Source organism: Channa argus, chromosome 20 (assembly GCF_033026475.1).
Source record: "Channa argus isolate prfri chromosome 20, Channa argus male v1.0, whole genome shotgun sequence".
Taxonomy (NCBI): Eukaryota; Metazoa; Chordata; class Actinopteri; order Anabantiformes; family Channidae; genus Channa; species Channa argus.
In genome coordinates this window covers 13,094,661-13,120,013 of record NC_090216.1, presented here as the reverse complement: position 1 = coordinate 13,120,013, position 25,353 = coordinate 13,094,661, and the positions used below count along the sequence as shown (strand labels likewise).

At 40.3% G+C, this 25,353-nt stretch overlaps 2 protein-coding genes across 2 annotated transcripts; one reads left to right on the top strand and one right to left on the bottom strand.

The window, feature by feature from the left end:
• Window positions 1-626: 626 nt before the first annotated feature.
• dlx4b (distal-less homeobox 4b) lies at window positions 627-4,673 on the top strand. Its single transcript, XM_067488749.1, has 3 exons — window positions 627-1,206; window positions 2,024-2,217; window positions 3,645-4,673. The coding sequence occupies exons 1-3, from the start codon at window positions 885-887 to the stop codon at window positions 3,897-3,899; spliced, it is 771 nt and encodes a 256-aa protein (XP_067344850.1). The 5' UTR covers window positions 627-884; the 3' UTR covers window positions 3,900-4,673.
• Window positions 4,674-9,455: 4,782 nt separating this feature from the next.
• On the bottom strand, window positions 9,456-12,145 carry dlx3b (distal-less homeobox 3b). Its single transcript, XM_067488748.1, has 3 exons — window positions 11,594-12,145; window positions 10,678-10,862; window positions 9,456-10,362 (listed from the first exon to the last, which is right to left on the bottom strand). The coding sequence occupies exons 1-3, from the start codon at window positions 11,934-11,936 to the stop codon at window positions 10,048-10,050; spliced, it is 843 nt and encodes a 280-aa protein (XP_067344849.1). The 5' UTR covers window positions 11,937-12,145; the 3' UTR covers window positions 9,456-10,047.
• Window positions 12,146-25,353: the final 13,208 nt, after the last annotated feature.

The window sequence follows — 25,353 nt, the reverse complement described above, 5'->3', positions numbered from 1 at the left end:
TGAAAAATGTTTGCTGCAAAATTCAAGAGGCAAAAAATCCGATAATATTTTATGTTTATTGTTTGCATGTATTCTTTATTAGAAAAACTGTTGTAAACAGTTAATTCGAAATTAGCCCGTTTGCCATCTATTTGTTTCAATTTATACATCAGTGAATTCTTTATTCACTGAATTAATAATATAAACTTTTTTAACTTTAAACCCAAATTTGTGAAATATAATGTCATGTTTGGTAACACCAGTTGAGACAAGTCGGCATTATTCACTGCTCTTGTCAACTATTTTAATACAAAAAAAATAAAAAATAAAATAGCATTAAGCATATTTTGGCTGCTGTTGTCTAAATTCATTTTCACAATGTCCAAATATTCTTTTATTTTGAAAAACATGTAAGTATCTCTCGATGTCTTTGAAGCTCCTTTTAATGCAGGCTTTAACGCGTTTTCTGCTCCCTAGCAGACCAAAATTAACCCCCTGCCTATGACCAAATCATATTTATTTCGGAATCTATGGAAGGAGGTCCCTGCTGACTGCAGAGCTGCATCCTGTATCATATGTTAATGAAGTTAATGGTGGAGCTCCAGTGACAGCCGGCTGCTGCAGACCAATGAGAGAGCTCGCAGTATGTTTGAGGCTTTGCATGCAGGAGGTGTTTGAAGAACCATGTCAGCTCCTCCAATAGTGTAAAGAACGAGACCTTTCGCTTTTATCTGTTTTTTTTACACAGCAGGGAACATGCACGCAGTTACTTATCACTTCGGAAAAGGATTTTTCACCAGTGCATTGGAATTAGGTGTGGATTTGTTCCCAGATTTCCTCGCTGTACGACAGAACTCATGAAAGCCTCTTCAGAGCGACGGGTTTATGGACTCGCCTATTAGCCAATGATGTCTATGGGTTTCATGCCTGACAGTCTGAATGCCTCAGATCCTTCTAAGTCGGCCTTTTTAGAGTTTGGCCACGGACACTCGGCACACCAGCAGCACTCCCCTGGAATCTCTCACATTTACCCTGTCCATGGCCTGCACGCTGCCGGGCATTCGCAGCGCGAAAGTCCTTTTCCTGGCAGCGCGTCCTATGACCGCTCTTTGGGCTACGCCTACCCCGGCGCGGTGAACGCACATCCCGCGTCCGCTTACATGTCCTACCAACACAGCAATCACAGCTCCGGCGGCAGTCTGGTCCACAGCAGATTAGAGCAGACAGGTATGTGACAAAGACGAATCGAACCGAACCGAACTGTTGTATGATTAATGGCGGCAAAAATCTGGTTCGTTGTCATCCCTAAGAGCAAGTACGCACAGGGCGCGAGGTTTCTCTGACTAAAAAAAAAGGTCACTTCAAGGTTTAAAATAATAACCAAAGTAAATCATTTTCATTCATATTAAATCTCTTCTATTCATGTAGAATTAACGCATGGGATCGAGCAGGTATATTCTCCAGTCCAATTATAGTTCATGTATCCTGGGCCTAAGCAACCTTTCCCTCACTTGGTGCACATAAACACAAACGATTCCACACAACAAGACTCACTCATATCTGAGTATTGATGTCCCACTTAAAAACACGTATATATATATATATATATAAACATATATATTTAAATTATTTAATTTAAAAATTTTTTAATTATGCTGTTAAGTTTTCATAAAATCCAGTTTATACCATTTGTCATTCCCATGTATATATTTTATTAAAACCTTAAGCTTTGACATAAACGTGGCCTAATTAAATACAACTACATTCACACCATTTATGGCCTTGAATCTGGTCACGTTGTGTTGTCTTAAATGGAAACGCAATGGTTAACTCAGAGCTTAGAGCTAGAGTTGTCAGGCCTTGATGCTTTCGTGTTTGTAGCTGGGCCAGAGACCATGTACTATTCAGTTGTCTTGACTTTTGAAATGTGGAATTGGTTTGTCTAAATCACTTGGGAAACTAAAGGGAAACTAAACATTGTTTAGTTGTGATAAAAACCATCAATCAAAACTCTTTTAATCCCTTTTTATGTTGAATCTGTAAGATCGCGACAGGTCCACGGTGATTGAGAGCAGGGACATTCGTTTAAATGGCAAGGGGAAGAAAATCCGGAAGCCTCGGACCATCTACTCCAGTCTCCAGCTGCAGGCCCTGCACCAGCGCTTCCAGCAGACCCAGTACTTGGCCTTACCGGAGCGCGCCGACCTGGCGGCCAAACTGGGCCTTACTCAAACTCAGGTGGGCCTTCACCTCTCCTAGTACTCATGAAGAGACACAGGGAATGTGTAGGGGTAGCCTGGAGCATATATGAACTTAGCCCTTTATTAATAACAATAGGATCATTTAAGATGCCACTTATTATTAAGCAGAAAACAGTCAGCCTAAAATTCCAGGCATGCTATATTTACCATTCAGTGACGCAGGAAGCACTGTGACCTCATTCTCTAAGCAAATAATTTATATTTAATGTCTTGAAATAATCTAACTTGCATCAGCCTGGAGAAAAATCTGTTGAAAAGGAAAACCTCTTATTTGTTGTATTATTAAGGATCACCACGCTTCTGGAGATGAAAAGAAAAACAAAATTGTTGTGATTTGTAACTCAATCCTTTAATGCATGCCTTATTTACCATGCTTTATTTCTTTGTCAGCTCTTGTCTTCGACGTGCTCTAACCGCGGTTAGAAATGTATTACCGAAAGAAATCTTAATCAGCTACGTATTACACCTCTACAGAATTACAAGTTGCCAGTTGTTTACAAGCGATTGTCAATTATATTACTTTATTGAGTATTCTTATAACGTTTTTGGCTATTTTTTATTAATTTACATTTTTTATTCTTTCCTGGGTGTTTTTTGACACACAGCCGTGTGCGAATTTCGGTAACAACCTATTGGAAATTATGGTTCAGGTTGTATGGGAAGCGTTTACATCTGTCACCAAAATTTTGGAGACACACAGGTGCACTTGCCTCATCTCATTCTCAAATGCGCAAAAAAATTAGGACTTTCCCTCCACTTTCATCAGTAAAATGACCAAATTGTCTCGTTTACAGTTTTTTAAAAAATTAAACAAATTCATCCGCTCTGTCATCCAAGCTGCCTCCTGCACGTTTGTCTGTTCATCAGCAGTCACTTCAACAAATACCATCCACTTACATGCGGCCTTTTGAGTAGTTTAGATGGTGACTCATCGAACACTTTGATGATTTTATGAATATTCACACCATTGTTCCCGCGTGTAAAAATAGCCACTTTCTTTGGCATCAGCAGAAATCTCAGTGTGACCCACCACAGCGCTCTGAGGCTGTGTTTATTGCACAATCCCCTCGGTTTGTTGCTGTCACACTCATGCATCATTGGCCTCATAAAACATGGAACAATATGAGAGCTCAGCTTTAATGGAGCACAAGTGCCACTCAACCACGAGGCTGAATGGATAACAATGCACCAGTAATAGGCCTGGGATTTACAAAAACAACAGAAAAGATGAGCGCCATAAGAAGGTTTCGTTTTTTTATTGTTCACTTCAGGCCACTTGTGAAAAACTGTAGTGAGTTCAATTGGACAAAATATGGCAATGAAAAAGTCATTTGCAGTTTTATTCCCCTATATTATTGCTGATTGTTAACCGCTGTGACAATTATGTGCATTTTCTCTTTTTAGGTGAAAATATGGTTTCAGAACAAGCGCTCCAAGTATAAAAAGATCATGAAGCATGGCGGCGGTTCGGAGGGGGAACATCTCCATAGCACCAACACCATCTCCCCCTGCTCACCCGGATTACCTCAGTTTTGGGAGGTTTCCGTGGCGAACAAAGGAGCTCCAATGTACCCAAACAATTACATGAACAGTTTTGGACACTGGTATCCAAACCACCATCCTCATCAGGAATCGATGTCCCGGCCTCAGATGATGTGAGTGGGCTGTTTTGTGGCCTGAGTGTACCTCAGTTGAACTCGATGCTTTCTCACAAGGCCTCCCCTCAGAACTGAACTATGTTTCCTAGTGTGTTTCATACAACTTGTTTATATTCATTGTATTTCGTGTGCATTTAACATTCACTTTTTATGGCAACGTCGACCGGGCTTAACATACGTTTTTAGATTTCTCACAATGTCACTGCAACTGAGGTTGCACGGCTTCAGCACACTGAAATGTGGATTTAATGTGTGCGGTGTAACAACAGACTGTGGATAAAGGAACTTTCAAAATGCAGTGTGTGCAGGGGTCTGTTTTATTTACAAATGAGTTTAACCTGAACAGTCTAACAAACTCTACGGCCATTATGCAAATACATAGCTGCTGCAAGGACTTGATTGTGGCTGATTTGTTTTACACGTTTGTTAGTTGCTTTGTCCGTGATATGTTTTCACTGTCAAATATTTAAAAAGGCGATTAGATTTGGGTTGATGAATCTGTTTAAAAAACGCACTGTCCTTACAGATAAATGGAAAACGGATTAAGCTGTGAGATTCTTACAATTCAGATGTGTAAATACGTCCCTGATCTATAGGCTTTACATCATGTGTCTTCTTTTTAATTAAAGCTCAGCCAAAGTGATAATTAATACCTGGGATCTCTGTCCTTTGACCATCAACGCTTCTGCGCTGCCGTGGTAAAAAACAAAAACCGCCGATGTGCATCATTTTGTTCAACCTGGGATATTTGCTTAATAAAATTGATAAATCTTAATTTCTTCATTTAAATATAAGACATGTTTCCAGCCTGGATAACAAAAGTGTTACGAGTTGGAATCTTTACGCACCTTTACGTGTTCGGTTACGCACCAGACACATTCTCTGTTTTGTCACATGCCTTTCAAATGGTTTCTCTGAATATCAGCTGACATATTATTATTATGTAGGTTGCAGAAGTTCAGCATTCTTTAAAACAGCCATCTTACATGTAGCATGCACTGTTTTCTTCTGTTTAAAAAATAATCTGAGACAGCATTAAACGTTTTTTTTGAGCAGACATAGACATGTCGTGAGGAGAGGAGAAATGACGTGCAAAACAGTATTTTAAGGATATTTTCCTACTTCTGGAGTGAGCTCAAACAGCAGGCGCGCCTCTGTCATGGTAAAATGACAAATGACTGTGCTTTCACTCCAATAAACTGTCTCTGATTTATAGTCATTTGCACTGATTTGCACATTCTGACCATTGCATTGTTTAAACACAGATAATTACCAATTGATATCTTTACAAACACTAGCGCAATCTGGGCTGATGCTCTTGATTCATAGCTCTGCTATCCTGGCTGTCTGGAAAACATAGGGTACAATATGTCTGATGTCACTCTCAGGGTTCAGAAAAAAATTGCTGACCTATTCCAAATCTGATTTTATAGAGACATTTTCTCCTAATATAACACATCACATCCATTAAAATACAACATGCTGCAGATCTGTGTAATGCTTATTGCTTATATGTGTAATGGATTTATTTATGCTTAAGTAGATTTGTCTCAGGATAAAGCATAAGACCAATTGATTATAACATATACAATTAATGTGGTGAAGTATAGTTGCACTTTAATTTCGAACAACTGACACTGAAGTCATGCTAAAGCTATATGTTTTTAAATAAAACTCTTACTGACAGCAGAGCCACACTAGATATTTAACACGTTCACATCCAAACATATACGGACATGCATACTAACTGCATTCAAGCTGCCCGCACACAGGTCACATTCACTCCTGTCTTACCTTAGTCAGAGAAGTGCAGCCTTGTTTAGGAGGTCTAAAGCCTGCAGTGGTGTTTGTCTGAAGAACAAAGCAACATCAGAGACTTGTGTTTTCACTCCTCCAAACTGATTTTCTCACATAAGGCCAAGCATTGTGTTACATTAACATCTCCTTCTTTATATATACATACACACCCTTGTGGCCTTTTCCTCATTCCTGATGATTATGTGCCTTGTTAAACATGTGAGCTCAGGGAAGAAGAGGCAAGCATTGCTAAACGAAGTGACGGGGCATCAGGGAAAATTATAGGCAATTTCACATCTCTAGATTAGAATAATGGCTTGTGGAGTTGGACAGACAAGAGTAGGACCTTTCAAAAATGGGGACCAATTATCATGCAGGCAGATTGAAGGGGAAGTGAAAAGGCTCCTTGTGTAATAGACAAGCTAAGAGGAGGGGACGGAAGGCTGGGAGATGGGTTGAAGGGTAATGATAAAGGCAAGTCTGACTGTATCAATGCTGCGGATGGTTGGGGGTTATCAGATACGAGGTGTCTGATGGGTTTTAATTGCAGGATAGCAGTAAGAGTGAAAATAGCTTGTTATTAAATCCCGGTTGCTTTGAATGGGCGAAAGGCAAAGCAGGTCTCTGGGGTGATTATTGTTATTAGCATGAGTGATCTGACGTCTCGGGTAATTGTGAGCAGCTTCTCTGTTAGAGAGAGTGAATGGATGATTTGGTTTCATTTGAAGGAAGCCTTGACTTAGTTTGTGGCATGATGCACACACACTGGAGGCAGGCATGGCACACACACACACACACACGCACACAGAGAGATTAGTCTCAACATAGTGGATTTAAAAAGACGTGACCCACCCAAAATGCAGAAAAAGTAATGCAGGTTTTTCTTTTGTTTTCTAGTTATTTACACCATTTTTCGGTCTTAAATCGCAGCTTTTTCGCTGAACCCAGTGTCTGAAGGCCAAGTATAAAGTCAGGGTCAGCTCATGCTGAAGCAGTAGGCTCTCACCGTGGGGAAGGCTTTATCAGAATCACTCGCTGTGAAGCATCAGCAGGCAGCTCACTCCGGCCCTGGCCTGAGGTTAGCCAGGGTTCACCGGTCCCCAGCTGTCAAGGATGCCTTTCTGCCTTCATTTTATCCCAGTTTACAGCAAACTGGAGAGACTGAGTGATCCTAATGCAGCCGAGGCCCAGCCCGGGCTCGGACTCAGTGTCAGACAGCTGCTGGAAGTCTTTCCATGGTTACATTTCAGTTGTCGACCTCCACCTCAACCGATATTGCTGCCCCCCAGAGACAAGTGCTGACACGACACTGTTGACTGTTGCGGGGGCTTATAGGAGACTGGGCATTGGCTCTATTTAGGGTGCTGTGATGTTGTGCCATGCACAGATCACATTCAAGTTCACCGGTTCACCTCCATGGCTACTTACACTTGTTAATGTTTACAGATGACATATGTTGACATGGCTGAAAGCCCACACACAAAAGTTCAGCCTGTAGCAAACACACGTTTGTCTTCGGCACAAATGTTTCCCCTGAAGGCCACAGCCAGGGGCCACACATGCTGAGGGAGACACAGAGGGGAGGTCACATATACTCTTGATGAGATTTCATTGATATTAAAAGGCAATAGTAATTATGCTCTTTTTGTCAAATCAGCACAGTGCAGTGACCTGATGAGTGATGCTATAGACAACTGGTGTTGAGTTCAAGGAAATAAACCCTTGAATGGAATCAGGAGCTTTGACACATCTGATGTGTGTATGAAATAGAAATCGTTTACTTTTGCTGAATGTCACAGCTGCTAAAACTGAAATGTAGTCTTTTATGGTAAATTTATATGTACAGTATATTGATTTCAGTCCAAATTTAAAATCAGTAACCCAGGTTTTCTGTTTAATAACTGTACTTAATTATAACAAAAGCCAATTTAGCTTTAAAGGTCATTTTAATTTGAAAACATTAGTTAATAAATTTAAATTCTATGTATTTAGCCCAACATCACAAATAGTAATTTTTCTAAAAGTAAGACAACTGATAAATATGTAACACATTGTTATACTCCCAAGTAAATGACATAACATCCCTAAAACAGGGGGGTTTAATAGCTTTATGTTCTCATATATAAAAATGTAGAGATGAGCTAACAATCAAATTATAATTATTTATTGTTAAAAGCTTTCAATGTCCTTATTTAAGTTGCCAGAGTCTGCCAAAATCATACAGAAATGTGTTAAATTGTTTGAAAAATAAAAAATGTAGGGCACCTCAGGAGACAATTGTAAAAGATCCACCTTTTATGCCATGATGTTTTTACATTGTTGTTATGACACTGACACTATGTTGCTATGAAATATCATACAGTAACACCTCTAGTCGCTGGCGCATACCAATGTGGTTACTGCAACGCAGTACAAAAGGTTAGAAAATCCACCAAAGCTGTACGTGCGTTTTCTCTCAGTGCGTAAAGGCGCCTTGGTGGTCCATGTTGATATGATCGTCATTAGCGACTTCTCCATCTTCATGATTTTTTTCTTTTGTTCCTCATATTTAATAATGTGAGATTAAAGTGGTCAAATAGAGGTCATTGCCCACTGTCATTAGCCATCAGTTTAGAAGAAGCTGAAAAGGATTTTCTTCTGTGACAGTCTCGTTGTCGCTGTCATAACAGTCATTCATTAAAGGTATAGCTGTCACGTTTCACACGTGACTATCAGCTAATTATTATCAGTGTATTTCTCAGGTTTGAACACAGCTACAATCGTTCCCACAAAGCAGCTGTATCACCTGAGCACACCTGTTGCCTAAATAATAAAAAGAGAATGTGTTCTACTCTAAATTGTGGAACGTTGGATTGAGTACTCACGTGACATTAGGTGCCTCATCGTGTGAAATGACAATAAAACGAAAACCTGCGACTTAATTTATTGTAGAAGAACTTTCTGCCAAACGCAATAGAAAAAAATCTTGTGTCTAAAGCGAAACGAAACCACTAAACTCTTACTCTTCTCATAAGTTATAAAAGAGTTGGCCGCATTTCAATCCATCCTGCTTCGCCGGTATGCGTGCGCGCGCGTGTGAACGAGATCCCCTTCGGCAAGCAGCCTTGCCTCACCCGTGCACACCCTCCCCACCACCACCCTCTCGCTTTTGTATATATGTGTTTGTGTGTGTGTGTGTGCAACGTGCTGAATTCTCTCGTTGTTTGGCAACAGCATAGTAATAAACCAAGTGACTCCACCATGTCTGCTTGTGTCGCGTCCTTCTGCAGAGCTTTGCACGCAGAACCCAGAACCAAAACAGAGGGAGTCACTGCACCAAACTGTCATCTCTACCGTCTGGGGGCAAAAAGTGAAGCAAAAGTGAAGCAGTGAGAAAAATGCTCTTCTCTAATGTTCAAATGTTTACAAACAATTGCAAATATTGCTCTGTGGTTTGTCTGATTCAGATTAATTTACTTTAACTGCAGTAGGCATTTTCCTTGTAATGTATGTTACTACCCTTTTTATTCAGGTGAATAATTAGAGATGGGGTGGATTATCGTTAAATAATAATTCAAAAGGTTTACAAATATTGATATTTTATTAAAAAGGTTTGAACCGGGTTTATCCTCATTTAAGATAGATTGTAGGCTACGAAAGCTATTTCAGAACGTTGCCTAACATTTGAAAGGCTGCAATTTAATATGACAAATATATTTTTAACTCTTTAAAAAATGCGTCTGCACTACAGACTGTTTATAAAGGCGTTAGACACACAACATTCAATTTTCACCTTTATTCAATTGTCAAAAAGGCAACAAGTGGACTAATTACATGAATATAAAAATGACTGGAAGCACCGCAGCGCAGTCGTTCCGTTTCAAACAAATATGATCATAGTGGTTCTGCATATTAACACATATATACAGCCTTCGACGTTTTATACAAATTCATATAAATATGACCTGAGTTTTTTTCCGCGCTCTCTACAAACCCACATGCATGATTTGAATGTAGCATGGATCAACTGCACAGTTTTTCTTTCAATATTCGGTTTGTGGTTTAGGCTACATGTTAAAAAAAAAACGTTGCATATTCATTTATAAAAGAAGGAGAAAATACAACAGAAGCGATAAATAATTTAAAAAACACGCCAGATGTCCGTTAAATATGCTGCCACAAGTGATCAGAAATCCCTTATGTGCTTTGTGAATGGTAAACCCAGTCTTGAAACATTCTTGATCATCCAGAAATCAAAAATAATGTTTCACTTCAGGCCTGCTCCCCGTCCACTCAACCATTGCTCTGCAGAGTCTGTGGCGAGACCTCCTTTGAAAAAAAAATTGGAGATCAATCTTGCTTATGAGTTATTGTTAATAAACAGCTCCCACACTCTGTTGCGGGACTGGGTGGTGCACGGTGCCCGGGTGCTGTAGGTGGGATCCCTGTTGGTACCAGTGGTTGTTATAATCCTCCAGGTATGGCGGCGACGAGCTGTGCGTGGGCTGCGGGACTTGAGGTCTGCTGATCGTGGTGTTCTGAGGGGTGCTGTTCTCCCAGACTGCGGGGGAGGGTGGGGAGTTGCAGGCCATTGAGTCGCTGGCGTTAGGGCTGTGTTCCAGTGGAACTTCACCGTTTTTGTACAGCTTCTTGAACTTGGACCTCCGGTTCTGGAACCAGATCTTTACCTGTCAAAGGAGTGTGTGCATTAGTTGTAATGCAGAGGACATTTTCATTTTCATTTTTTTCTTAAATATTACTCTAACTATAAATTAATAGGCTTTGCATTATTTTACTGAGAGGAAATATTCATTTTTTTTTGTATTTTATGTTTCATGTAAATAATGTGTAAAGCCGAGCGACAGCTTCTGCTGCTGCTGCGCGTAATTGCGCATCAGTGGATAATTACAGAGCAATTGTTTTGGCCATTTTGGAAATCCCTGACTCACGCAACGCTACATCGATTAATTATAAAATATCAGGTGTTTCACCGGGCAGCTTACTTGTGTCTGAGTGAGACCCAGCTGAGCGGCAAGCTCCGCTCTCTCGGGCAAAGCGAGGTACTGCGCCTTCTGGAAGCGCCTCTGTAAAGCAGCGAGCTGGTAGCTGGAGTAGATCGTCCTCGGTTTGCGGATCTTTTTCGGTTTTCCATTAACCATCCGGACCTCTGGCTCTGGCTCTTCCTTTACTGAAATTAAACAACATAATAAAATGTTTAAAAAAAGCATTACATAAAACCACTGAGAACCTCCACTGCCTAAAACATCGAGCAAAACAAAGTAAAAGTGAAACCATCCCAACAAAATGTTGATCAGTCTGTGCAAATTCTCAGGGAACAGCACAAGTTATAATTAAGAAAAAATATAAATTGAATATAGAAAATTACTATAAAACAAAAACACGACGAATTCAAATATGTGCAAAATAAAGAAATTCAACACAATCAAACCACTTTAAAAGATTCTCTGCGCAGGTTACAGTGTGCAAGGTCAGTTATTACACGGACAGAGTGAACAATATTAGCTTTAATCAAAGTATCATTATTTTTGTGATCAGCTGTTAAAGGATGGCTTTTTACTCGGAAGCCTGTTCAAACCTGGCATTAACACCACCGGACGAATAGTTTTTAAAACCTGGAAGCACACCAAAAAATAGCGGCCTTGAAATTGTGATGTAAAAACATAAAAGATTAAGATATCACAACATTATCTTTTTCCTCCAATTTCTTACACAGATGTTATTCAGAATCTGTGCGGAAATTGAACATGATTCATCATTGGATAATTACATAGCAAATTTTATCTGTGAAGAATTTTTCTGTCAAGAATTAGATGATTTGTTTCTTTATCTTCACACATGATGCACAAAACAGATAAACACGATGGCAGTAAAATACACTGTGACTATCTCAACATTTACCTGAGTTGGGAGGCGAAGCCTGCAGGTGATCTCTATTGTAATGTCCGTACTGTCTGTAGGTGTTTGTGTAAGGGTATTCAGATTTGGTGGGATACGCTCCAGCAGCCCCCATTCCGTTCAAATTAAACTGGTGGTGGTAAGAGTTCATGGGCTGTCCGTACGGCTGACTCGGATAATATTCGTGAGGGCCGTGGGCCGTCTGTCCGCTGTAGTAGCCCATGTCCGTCACCGAAGACTCGGGGAGTGTAGGAGAGTCCTTGGAGTTCGGGTGGCAACTCATAGATCCTGGAAGATCGGTCAAAATACTCGCAATCTTCTTCTCATAGGTCTGTCCGGCGCTCATGATGAAAGCAGCCTTCCAGAGTAAACAAAGTCCACTGATGATTTTTTGTTGTTGTTATTGTTGTTGTAGAGCGCGCAAAGCAATATCGCAACAAAGAACTGGTGTGTGTGCGCTCTTTGGACGCACAGCTTTGACGAGCCTATAGTCCACTTAAACTCTCCCGGCTGAGGAAACTCGGTTGTGGCATCGCTCAGCTCTTGTGACACAGAGTTATAGAGAGCTGGGCTGGATGCTGCCTTCCTATTGGCTCGCGTTTTCCCCCCTCTTGTGCTCCAGGCGAAGTCGTGGTGAAACCCAGCCTTCAGCCAAGAGCGCCTATGCACGCATACCTCAGTCCCCACACTTTTTTCTTTAGATTTCATTTACCTGTTCGCTGCATCTTTAGGCAGCATCTGTCCAAAACCACAACCACCCATGGGTCCAGTTTTTGATTCAAGAAGTGCATCATCCACGGGCTGCACACCTTGGCACCAAGATGTTACAACACAGCAGTAGCCCAAAGCCTTTTAAAAGCCTAATCCTGCAGCCAGACCGTCTCCTTAATGTTTTATGCAATGTTTTCTTAACAGTACCTAGAGATCACACTTTATTCAGCCTATTGAAAGGCTGTCCGCCAGCCTCCCATACACTTCTATTGTCATTCAAAGGTGTTGGCGGACAGTGAAATTTACGTGAAAGAGATGGAAGAGATAAGTAAAAAGCCGTTCAACTGATCTGGCCTGCGGGTAAATTCCTCCACACTGTCGGCGCGTTTGCGTGTGTGAAAATTCAAATTTGATTAACACTAAAATGATGCCGAGAAACTACCATCCATTACAATAGACCGAAGTTGGAGGTAAAAGTGTCATTTCATTTTGATTTATGTTGAGGAACAGTTTGCAGGCAAAAACGGAACATAATGTTTTTCCTGTAAGTCAAAGAGGAAAGATTTTCATTCTGTCTTTTTTTTTTTATCCCTGCAGCTAGTTTAAGTAAATTCAAAGCGCGGTGCACAGCGCCCTCTGCCGTTTTGTTGGTTACAAACCACTTCAGTTTCATGACTGCAAAGTGGAAAAATGCAGGTTGACACACGTGGAAATGTACAAACTGTGTTTCGGCGCACCTGCCGATAATCTCAGTTATTACATTTACATTATGCACAGTAGGCTGAGGTTTCTGTTGCATTCATATCTGATGAGCTGCCGCCATCTTTCGGCAGGTTTCTGTAGCTTTTAAAGGGATAAGAAACCCGCCTCATTTCCAACAGAACTGTAACCACGCAGACAGATGCACTTCGGTCTGTTTGACTCACGTGGACACACCGGCATGAACAAATTGGCTAAAAGCAAAATGTTACAGTTATCAAAAAGAAAATATGCCACCTTTATACATACTGTACATATGTACGCCTTTGTACACATTAGTGGCGATAAGAACAGCTCTCTGAGGAGCCCTGGATAAGTTTAGTTGCTCAAATTTTTGCAAAAATATTTCCACCCACTATTAGTGGCAAATTGATCTTTTAAAGCATCATCTGTGTATTTTAAATGCTGGACTTGCTAGGTAAAGTTTTATTCTCAAACGTTTCTGTCCTCAGTTCAGTCAAGAGTCAGTTACTTACTTTCTTTAGTTTACTATTGTTCTTTTTCTTAAGTAACAACTTCAGTGCAGGACCTTTACTTACTGTGATATTGCTACTATTAGGACATTTAAGTGAAAGACCAGAGTTCTTCTTCCACCTCTGCCAAAATGTAGATTGACACATTCAATCAGGAGGCAAATAAGCAACTTAAAAAAATAAACAACTTAAAAATGTCGTGTATGTCAGTGTGCAGTGTACTTTGACCAGTACAAAACACAAAGGTTAAAGATACATTAGAAACCTGTTTGTTGATTGTTCTTTATCAGTGAGTAAAACTCTACCAAAGTGTCTTTAGTGCTGCCACTCAGGATCAGTATAAAGAGCAAATAAGTGTTTTTGTCAAAAATTGTAGCGCCACAAAGCATCCAAAAGATGGCGCTTGTGTTTTAAAATTTAATGTAGTGGTGTCAGTTTGAGGAAACACATGAATAGCATCATCTCTTTGCCTAACAGTGTAAAGATGAACAATGAAGTTACATTAGAGATGATGACTCCATTGGAGATACATTGGACTTTTTATTCAGACTTGCTAGTGTGTAGTTTATTTAGAGGTTTTGATATATTTCCTTCTGATATGGCCTTGTGAGGTCCTTAAACACTGAGACACTGACTTCATGTTCGTTGTACTTATATTGAGATTCTTGTGTCTGCAAACACTTTAGGCTCGGGTCAGGAAATTACTAAAAACAACCTCTACATTTTTATGTTTCTTCCTTCTTACTGTTTTTCTTAAGAGCAACGTTTTTAGCTAAACCTGGAAAACCTTCAGTGTTGTTGTAGGGACAAGACTCATTAATATGCAAAATTGTGTTTTGTCTTAGATCCACAAATGTGATTTTAGATACCAGATCGTAACTTCCCAATTTAAATCCTGAAGTCTAAACTCATCAGTATGTTGACTCTTTTATAGTTGCTCCTTTACAAGGTCTACACATACAAATAAATATATATTAGTTCAGAATTCTTGACCCAAATTATTTTTTGCTGACACAAAATAGGTCATCCATCCTGGTCACAGTCAAACAAACTCTCTAGAGTTCTGTTTGAGTCAGCCAATCAAAGCCTCACAACACAGTAACACGAGACACCATCCAGGGACATGTTTTGTACTTTTCTCCTGCAGTGTGTAAAAGTGGAGCCACTGGCTTTGTTCCAACAGAGGACAAAAGCTCCGAACTTTCACAGTAAAAACCCAGCAATTACTGGCTATCTAGGGTTCAGTCTGATTGCTGTCTCAGTTAAAAAAAACATACCATTTGTACTGTACGTTACAAATGAAGCCATTTACCCCCAGAGAAAGTAATTTTCCTCCCATTTTAAACTCCTCAAATCTTCTTGAGAGTCATCAGTATGATTATGAGATCCTCAAGGACAAAAAAGAACAAAAGCATTGGCAGTGACCCTGAAACATGATGTACTGTATGTGGAAGAATCTGTGACATACTAGTCTAAGGATTTTCTCAGGACCTTGATAGGATGACAGTGTCTGTAGTTAAAAAATTTGAACTTTTGTCAGATTATGAAGCACGCAACACATTCACATTCATCCATTTGAAATGCAGGGACTTCTACAGGAACCCAGAAAACTATGTTTAACCCTGTACACATGAAACAGCTCAGGATTCCCCAACTGTGCACGCACCTACACTGCAGAGGATGTTTAGCCTTTAATTATGAAGAGGAGGGTGACACTGCAAAAACAAACCTTGCTCTTTGCTTCCGATGGCCCCTTAACCATCAACATAATTGCATCTCTCTTTGAAAACTTCAAGGCAGCATTGAGCTAATGAATTGTTGCTGGCCTGTTTGTGCTGCTGATCTGATTGAGCGACGACTCGCTTGGGGAGTTAGAGAGATCTCATGAGTGGGAGACTTGGAAGACTATTAACTGCTAACTCTTTTATTCTCTCGCCCTTCCTCGTTCAGTCCTGATTAGACATAAAAAGACGAAATGGATATAAGTCAATGAATTTGAGCCAATCTGGCCAGACTGGAGATCACCTGAGGCTTATTGTCTTTACTCCTGCCAGTCTTTTCTCCAAATGTTTCCAGACACATCATCTATTAAGTTAAAGAACTGCAAAATGCATTATGTAAACACTGACTTGACATGTAGACAATAATAGCACAATGTGAAACTGAAGGAAAACTACAGTAATTGACCTCTAAAACTGGCCAACAATGCTCCCATCCTTCCACACTAAAAATACTCAGCTTGCTCTGGGATTTTTTCTGGAACAAATAATTCTTCCACTCTCCCAGCGGTGTTGTAATTTCTTTCGACTAATGGAATCGGAGCCTAAATATTTTCAGCCAGCTTTACAATGGGACAGCATGCCGTGCAGAGGGAGTGTATGTGTGTGTGTGTGTGTGTGTGTGTGTGCCATACATTTAAAAGCAGCAGAGAAAAGAGCCCAGGTAGGGCTGTTGTAATGTGTTCCCGAGGATCCACAGCTGCCAAAAGAGTCAGAAAGCTAATGGTTGACACATGTGGTCAGATAGTAAGGGTATGCCCTATCCCCCAAACACTTCTAAGGATACATGCCTCCCTGCAGAGGTGCTTCCAGCCACACTGGCACTTATGTGAGCTGAACGACAGAGCAGGTCCATAAGACATCTGCAGGATTTAATAGACCACTAATAACACTTGCCCCGCTGGTGTCATGCTCAGCAGTTAACATACTTTGCGCCTTGACATACAGCATAGGTCATGCTTCATGTAAATGTGTTTGTTCTGCACCTTTTGTCATTCTGAGATCAACTTTTGTTGTTAATTAATCCTAACATCAGCTCATGTTTTATTTTAGCCAAACATTTGCAGTGCTTGCCTAAAGTGCAAGAATATACATTATGTACATTAATAAATTAACGAAGGACTGCATCAAGTAACCTAAAATTCATAATTGATCACAATGTCATTGTGACTGAAACTTCTAATTCAGCTTAAAGTAATGGACAGATGTTAAAAAACCTAAAAATAATGGAACAGATCAAGGTTAGCTAATGGATGCAGTAATAAAACTGTTAAAATAATTGGATTCATGCTTTCCACAGAAAGTAAAACTATCTAAAACAAAAAAGGATTTTATATATTTTTTTCTTCTTCTTTTTTGTTTGTTTCTTGGCTCCTCTGCCAACACCATGCTTCTTCTTCACTATCCCCAACTAGTTCTCTTCTCTTTTCCACTCGTTTGGCACCAGCCACAGGCATAAAACACTGAGGCAACAGTATAAGTGTCTCCGTCCTGGCAACCCCAGCTTCATTGACAAGGATGGGTCTATTCTCTGGCTCCACTTTGCCAAAAGTGGATGAGTAAGAGCAGCCTGCAGAAACAGCTGTTCAGGGAGTGATCAAAAGAAAGAGGCTTCTTTGATTACTAGCTCTTTGTTCCCCCTCCACTTAAACGTTCGTGTTCACTGCTCTGTGAGTGGGGTGCAATGCATGGGAATGGACCAGCCGATAGTTTGCTCATTCGAAAGGGGGTAGATGTACTTATGTCTTTGTATCTGAAGCCATCTGCTGAGGAAACATTCCAAATATCACGTCCCAGTGATACTCTTTCAAACATTTGCAGATGTTTAGTTTGCAAGAATTTTAAGTTGCAGATCCTTCACCCTTTTCCTATAATCTCTTGGTGCATAACACTGATGAGTGAACACGTAGCCTTGGTTACAGCCACAGTCTCCTTGAGTCTGCTCGGGTGAGATGCCCTCTCCCAGTATTCTCACAGGAAGCTCCACCCTTATCCAAGCATGTTTGTTTTGGCCCAGACTGAAATGCATGACGGACTAGAAACTGCTGCCTTCTATCTGCTGATTATCTCTAGTAAATCTGCAGGCAGGATGACACCGTGTCTTCTTCTCAACACACAATCTAATGTGTGTACTGGTGAATGCTTCAGCAATTCATCCTTAAACTCTTTTCAGAACAGTCACACTGGGAGTTGCGAGTTAAGGTTTAAGTATAATTACATTTAAATGGATTCACGACATTCAGAGTAATATTAAAGTCCTGGCATTCTAAACTCATTTAAATACTCATAACAAATGCACTCAAAGAATTTTTGACTTTTTTGGGGGGAATAAATTAGAGAAAAGTCTTGTGTAACACATCCACCTAGTTGTTTAGTGGCCTTGTTAACACAGCATAGAGAGCTCATCTCTCTGGGCAAGTCTGAGCATGGTAGATACTGTGAGTTCCCGTTCTTTCCACTTTTTCCTCCTGAGTTAACCAAAGAACTTCACAATGGTGTGACATCTTCTTCCTATACACCTGCATGTGTTGCACATAAATCAAAAGTGGCAGAGATAGTCATTCAAGTTAAGCTAGGTTGAAACAAAGTGCGTCAGTTTACCGTCACTCTAATCCACCTGACCACAAGTATATTTCTATACAAATATAATGCCCCAGGAGGTGAGCACCCTCCCTCGCTCCTCCACTCCCTTCTCTCACGTGCAGGCTTTTGTACTGGTGTCGTCATAGAAGGGATCACAAAATGACGGGTTTTGTAGTTAAGGAGGTACTACATGAAACGATTGTGGAGTTTATCAAGTAACTGGACATCAGAGATGTGTTGAGATTGTATTAGCTGGTTGAAATGTGAGCAGAGATCCTGAAACTGCTAAATGTATTTGATAAATGGTTCATATCACTATCGATAAAAAAACAAAAATGCTTATTCTTATGTCAAGGATAACCAATGAAAAGTGTATAAGTTATGCATTTAAAGTAGCTCAAAATCCTGGGTACATTTTGAAAGGGGTAAAAGCAAAGGGCTAATGTAAGCTATATAAGTTAAAAGTGATGTATAGTGAATTTATAGCTCAAATGGTGAAAAAACAAACATTTTTGATTAAGGAAGTTGCTGAAGAGTTCTGTCCAAACTAAATGTGTTAGTTTAAAGAGTTCACCTGAAATGATTGTGTTGTAAAGGTGATTGATAAGTGAATAAAATAGTTAACTAATAGCAGCAGATTCAAGTATAAAATACTTGTGGGAGACCAAACAGTTGAGCTGGCTGAAAGCAACTTGACGTGGCTGAAGTAAGTTATTAGTTAGATGAATAGGCACCTACAGAGCTGTGAGGAGAACCTTTGACAAAAAAGGTGAATTTCTGCTTTAGACCATCTTTCAGTAAATGTTATCTACAACAGACTGTTAAAAACTGGGATTGTTTTAGCTCACTTGAAAATTGCAGCTATGTTTGGGCACTTTTAAGGGTTACCTCAGGTGCCACACTTGAAGCCTGGAAAACCCACAGCATTGCGGGCTTCAGTGTGAGGGACGGGGCCCCCCAGACAGGCCTCTCTGTGTGCCTTGTGAGTGTCCCTCGCTAATGAATGGACATTTAATGATCTGAGAGGCCTATCCAATTGAGTGGCAAATGTGCAGGTCTGTAGACTACAGCTTCACTTGTTGTAGGAAACAAAGGATCCAGTTCAATATTCACATACTGAAGAGGGGTGGAGTGAATTCAAATGCTGGCATTGGGAGGAAGCTAAATTCACACATGGACGAGCTACTTTTTCACACACTTCAGCGCAAATTTCTCACAAATGTGTGCCTGCACAGAATCATTTGAAAAATATTTAACCAATTCTACCAAATTAAAAGGCTTTTTTTCCCAGCTGGTTCTCCATCGGGAAACTCACAGACACATGAGTTTATTCAGCAGTTTCAACACCAATCAAATGAGAACCATTTGCCAATCATAACACATTTACAACAAACAAAAACACTGACCACGGGTTTGGCTTTCAAAAAACCAGTGCATATGGGTTCAATAAAAACTCCATCCTTTTTATGTTCCACCATTAGTTTGAATGTCACAGAGGCCCAGTCATAAACAAAATGGCACCGTGTGGTTACAGAGGATCCGCAGAAAACAGCCGATCAAAAGACGACAGGAAAAGAAATCCACAGAGTGTTTACAGGAGGTCTAAATGATGACCAGTGAAGCTTGTTGGGGGTCGGGCAGCCAGGCAGCCCCTACACTGCTGCACAGACAGGAAGGAGGCTTTATAAGGAGCACTGTTAATCATAGCAACTCACTTTACCACAGGAGGGAGGACGAGCTATGTGGGAGCAGGCTGGCATTGTGTTTTCTGGTCAGATTTACTGCAGCACATTGTGCCATTACTCAATAGTCTGTTCATAAGATTACATTAGGCTTGGTCACAGCACTATGCATCAGATTCACTGCCCCATATATTCACCAATTATTCAGGGTAAAGAATAGTGAGGCTGTTAACAATTGGATTAAGTGAACATAATCTTCCAGTTTGTCAGTTTGACAATGTGACGTTCAGAGACGAGTGTAAGACAATATCCCCAATCCTTTTATATTTTATTTCTAGAGCGTTTTTTATGATAATGTAAAGCCACATGTGTGCGTTTCTACTGTGGGCCCACAAAGGCACTACAGAACTTTCAAAAGTGGGAACTGGATCCTGAGAAAAATAATTGCTCCTTTTTTGTAAACTTTGCAGACAAGTGATGGTGTGGTTTCATATGGTTGTTAAGTATCAAGTTCTGAGTTAACATGTCCAATGGGAAGAGGGGAAAATCTGGGGTGAATTGCTCTTCTGACCTTTTTGGTCCTGTGCACTGCGCAATCCTAATAAATAATGTGGTCTGAGGGAAAAACTCAGCCGGAGTCTTTTTCTAATGGGCTGGTAAAGGTCAAGCAGGTGTCACTCCCCAAAGAGATAGCCCCATCCACTCTCTGTATTCTAGCCCACATAAACTGCACTGGATGCATAATAAATGTGAATTTGAAGGATTTTTGTTGGTTATTGTTTCTTTATATCTATCAGACTGAGAACTCATGCCCAAGGTTATCAGTCCCCTGGGCATGAAGCCAGACCAGTCCCAGCCTCCCCTCAAACATTTTTTTTCTTTGCCTATGACTCCTCTGAACAGAGCTGTTCATTTGAACAAACATGTCTCTACGGGCAAAGGAAGGAATGCTGCATTGGGTGACTCCTTTTTTAATGATTAGGGCGAACCATTGTGCAGCACGTGTTTTAATTTCATCTTCCTGCTCGGAAAGTCATTGTATTTCATTCTTTTCCCAAATGGAGAAAGGTTTGTAAAAGGTATATGTCATTATTGTTTGTAATTTGTTGTATAGTGCTTTAATAACTGACAAACAAACTGCTGCTCTGTGAATGAAGTACTCAGCTTTAAGTGCAATTCCAAGACCAGCATATTCAAAATTCCTTTAAAACAATCCCTATTTTTACGCTATTCTGCTATTGTGAGTTGTTGCACTTTCTGGTTCAAGCTAAAGAGCTTCTTAAAGGATCAGTTTGGGAAATATTGGCTTCCTTGCTGATCAAGACCTCTCTAAAATCTGTATGGTCTAGCTTATAAAAATGTTTATTAAGGGGAAATACATCACCTGGCTTTGTTTGACATTAATAAAACCAGCTTATACCAGCACACACTTATTAGGCTTATGCTACCATGCGTTTTCTTGTGTGTTCTTTTTAACAAGATATTTCCCATGTTTTCCAGGCTTAGAATAAAGCCGGGAAAAACTGGAAACAACATACCTAAGAGGTGATGCCAATTTTCCCATCTAACTCTGGGCAAAGAAGAAAAAAAACATTTTGCAAAATGTTGACAGCGTAGCTTTAACAAAAAGAAAGTAAAATGTTCAGTGTTATGCCTGGAATATTGTGTTTGTTACATGGGTTTGTGTAACAGGTGGTTTGCTTTCACAAAAACAGGGACTGTGCACCGCTGTCTCCCATTGCTCTGTCTGCCTGAAAGCTAAGCCAAAAACAGGTGCCTCTGGACAGTGGGAGAGTGTTTAGAGTCACGCCCTCGTCCTCAAGCTATACATTCCTACACTTGAACATGAACTTGAGACCTGAAACACAGCAAGTCTCAAACACCCCTGCTGCATTTCCTTCCTGTCACACACACACATGCACCAAGAGCGTACACATGGGGATGTTGACACATGCCCTCCACACTCAGATGAACAAATTTGAAATTAATATTTACCACAGAAAAAATTAAGTACTTGGCAACCTAGGAACTCATAAAATACAATTTCCACATGCAGATACCATACAAAGGGATATCATATGACATCAGGCCAGTTGTTCCATATTCGATAAAGAGCATGAACATATGTGGCACAGTGGGGGCTGTGATAATGGCAATTCCATTCTCTATATAAAACAAGATTTGTCCTAGGATTTTACAATGCTTACCAAAATAGATTGGCTGATGTCAGTTGTTTCCCTGCTGTTGTGGACATTTGTTAGGAGATATAGCTCATCTGACTGTCATGTGTTTATACAGTATTAACTGCTTTCTCCTTCTGAAGCAGGTTACATGACTATTCAGGCAAAAGCTTGATATATACAACAAAAAGATATATTAGGTTTTGCTCATGTATTATTTATATTTTCTTCCAAAATTAGATTTCATACATGGCAGACAGTTCAAGAAAAAAGGGAGTTCATTGTCCTGCATGCTTTTCTGGATTTTAGCCAAATGCCTATCAAGTTATTTTCTCCATAGTAGGATGAAGATGTGCAACTTTAACAAAGCTTGGTAACATTTGTGTTACATGGACTATGTCAGCTATGTGTGAGACTGTGGTTGGGTAATCTGAGTCAACAAGAGTCCTGGCTGGCTTTTTAATAGACCACAGTGTCTTCCTCATCAGACACCGCTGATGAGGAAGTGTTATCACCGCTCAGAACATACTGGCTTCATAGCAACTCCCAACTCCATGGCAACGGTCAGCTCTGTCATCGCCATGCAGTGGGGACTCGGTGTGAGAGCGTGCTGTGGTTCACATTCAACCTTCAAGTCCTGCTCTGTATGTAATGTTTGCCATTCTAGCTAAAGTGGATTAATATTCATCAAAATTCAGCATTAGGCAGATCTAGGCTTTTTGATGCCAGTGACACTGTGCAGTGCAGTTCTCATATTGGTTTCTTCAGTCTTTACCAACCCAGTGTCTGAACATTTGTCACATAGGCTATTGAGTAAGTACAGTATCTGGTAAAATATATAAGCAGAGCTTATATGGGGCATAGTCATGTTTCATAATTGTGCTCTCTCCACAGTGGTCTACAATAGCCAGTCCATTTCTACTATCACGCATTCACATCAGGAACTCCACATACTGTTTCATCCCACTCACGCACCCCGTCTTCAGCTGTGGCCTGGAGGCCTCTGTGGAACCGTTTGCGATATACAACAAACCACAATGCAGCATGAAAACTGAGCTGTTAGATGTCGTACGTTTGTAGTGTTGACCTGTTGATCTGTGGTAGAAATAACAACATAGGACTGATGAGAAGAAGAGGAAGAGGAGTGTTTTTTTCAGTATGATAATGGGGGAGGATGATGGTGGGTTTCGTGATAAAAATAAAAAACAGGAAACTGGGAGATAAATTGCAAATTGCATTCCATGGGTGTTGTGTGGGATAAAACTGGAGGGTTCCAGAGCAGAGAGGACTCTGGGGCAGCAGCAACTGCATTTGGGTCATGTTGGGCTTAAAGTTTTGTCCAGGGAATGAACATTTAACGGCCAAAAACCCTTTTACTTTTACTTATTTTTTCTACTGTGAAACAAAGGACTGAAAGTGAACTCACTCAAATACCAGTTATAGGACACAATCTTTGAAAATTTCACCACCAAACTCCAGTATGAATGCAATGTGATAACGGTGATTTACAGTTACTATCAGTGCAGTATCAGTACACCTTATTATTTCTGCCAACACAGAAGAACAATACAGGACTGTCACGTTTACAGAGTGATACTTTTTAGTTGTTGAAAGGGTGTGTCTAAAACCTAGAGGGGTTAGGGATCAGGTACTATACAGCCCTTTTGCAAAACTGCATTAGAGTCTGCCACATAGAGCAAAATAATGGGGAAGGTCAGGTTGCTGGTCTATTGTAGTGTGTTTGCTTTAAACTCCTCTCTGCTAATGTCTCTCTTAGGACATTTGTCAAGTTGTGTTCATTTGCATGGATCTGTTCAGTGTTACTGCTGCAAGCAGATGCATGCCACAACAGGATGTTGACACAATATACACTGGCATGTTGTGCACTCACCTTAGGCCTGAGAGCCATTTACCTGTTCGATAATATGAAAATGTAAACACAATGTTAAAGCCTGAAACAACTATGAATTTCTGTGAGATTCCAAATTAAATGTGGGAATACTAGCTAATTTCTTCATTCAGCTTAGAGGTATAGAATGACAGACGTAGGTAGGGCCTTTAACAAAGTTTTTTTTGAGCAGCTTTCTTTTGCATTACAATCCATTCTCATGCAATGTGTTGCTAATTGCATTGTGCCTTCTCTGTTTTGTTGTAGACATACAGAATTGAAATGGAAGATAAAGGATGTAGTATGTAGTATATATAGTTGTACATTTTGAAAACACAGTACATATAAGAACACAGCTGACAGCATTAAAACAACAACACATGCAGAGAACGTATCCAAGAACGTCGATATCTAGATCAATTCCTAAGGCAGCGTTTCAGACTTTTTTGTGCAGTTTTTGCAACAGGCCTGTGGAATGTGAACTACAGTCCCCATTGGGCATTATTTCACCAGGGAACGAGAATAGATTAGCTCTGGGAGGAGAGAAACTCCTGGAGTGTAAGGAGTTGCAGAGTGGGAGATCAGGTCATCCATTAGGGGAGGTCAGCGATGCCAGATTTTATCCAGTAGTCAGCAAATAAAGCAGACTAGAAGAAAGATCACATACTGCTGAGGAGATACAAGTGAACAGGGAGGAGATGGAGCCACACCTGGGGTCTGAACACCCAGGGGTCCCAAAGAAAGACACGAGCATGTTCATGAAAGAGAAAGAGTACTTAAAAAATCTTTGGCCTATTCTATGAACTCTCTAAGGGGATTATGGGCAAATTAAAAGCCAGACATTTGAGTGATAGCCAGTGGAGCAAGGCAGAGAGTGGCTGTCACAAGACAGTTAATGTGAGGGCGGGTCATGCACTTATTAGTTTGGAGGAGTTTTATCAGGAGCCCTGACTCTCATAGGACAGAGGAGTCCTTCCCACGCAAAATAGAATTATTTATTAAAGCTTATATAATTAAACCTATAAACAATAAATAATGATTATAAATAGTATAATTTTTAAAAGGTAATTTCACTATAATTAACATTTACACTTCCAAACGTCACTGTTCATCAAATGTGATTAATTCCCATGTGTTCATGCTCATCCATCAAAAGATTTTAATAATTAGCTCATTTCATTAACAGCTGAGAAAATATATAGCAAACTCACAGGAAGATATTTGATAGCATAGTTTAAAATTAACAGCATGCACTAAATTGTTCAAACACAAAACTGCACTGCAACTGTGTGAGACAGCAAGACAATAATTGTGGACAAGTTTAGAAATGCACTGCTCACATGTGAACAGAAATGGCAATAAACTTCCGAATCCTTGAGCCAAAGTTCAAGTAATTGTACAAGAAGTTCTTTTTTTGTGTGTGTGTGTTAGCGCACAGCCCCAACAGGTGGAAAGCAAAAATGTGCGTGTATGGAAAAGAGGGAGGGGACAAAAGCAAGAGACTGCTTCTCAATCACTGAGTGAGTGTGTGTGTGTGTGTGTGTATGTGTGTGAATGCTGTGTGTACACTTGTTTCATAGGGTGTGGAAGCAGAGAGGGAGGAAACGAGAGAGAGAGAGAGAGAGAGTGAGAGAGAGAGAGACAGAGAGAGAGAGAGTGAGAGAGAGAGAGAGAGAGAGAGAGAGAGAGAGAGACAGAGAGAGAGAGCA

Coding starts and splice junctions, on each gene's coding strand:
- dlx3b (XM_067488748.1), bottom strand. CDS start 11,936: ATGAGCGCCGGACAGACCTATGAGAAGAAGATTGCGAGTATTTTGACC. Junction 10,863..11,593: donor GGCTTCGCCTCCCAACTCAG/GTAAATGTTGAG, acceptor GTTTAATTTCAG/TAAAGGAAGAGCCAGAGCCA. Junction 10,363..10,677: donor TGGGTCTCACTCAGACACAA/GTAAGCTGCCCG, acceptor CTCCTTTGACAG/GTAAAGATCTGGTTCCAGAA.
- dlx4b (XM_067488749.1), top strand. CDS start 885: ATGATGTCTATGGGTTTCATGCCTGACAGTCTGAATGCCTCAGATCCT. Junction 1,207..2,023: donor CAGCAGATTAGAGCAGACAG/GTATGTGACAAA, acceptor TGAATCTGTAAG/ATCGCGACAGGTCCACGGTG. Junction 2,218..3,644: donor TGGGCCTTACTCAAACTCAG/GTGGGCCTTCAC, acceptor TTCTCTTTTTAG/GTGAAAATATGGTTTCAGAA.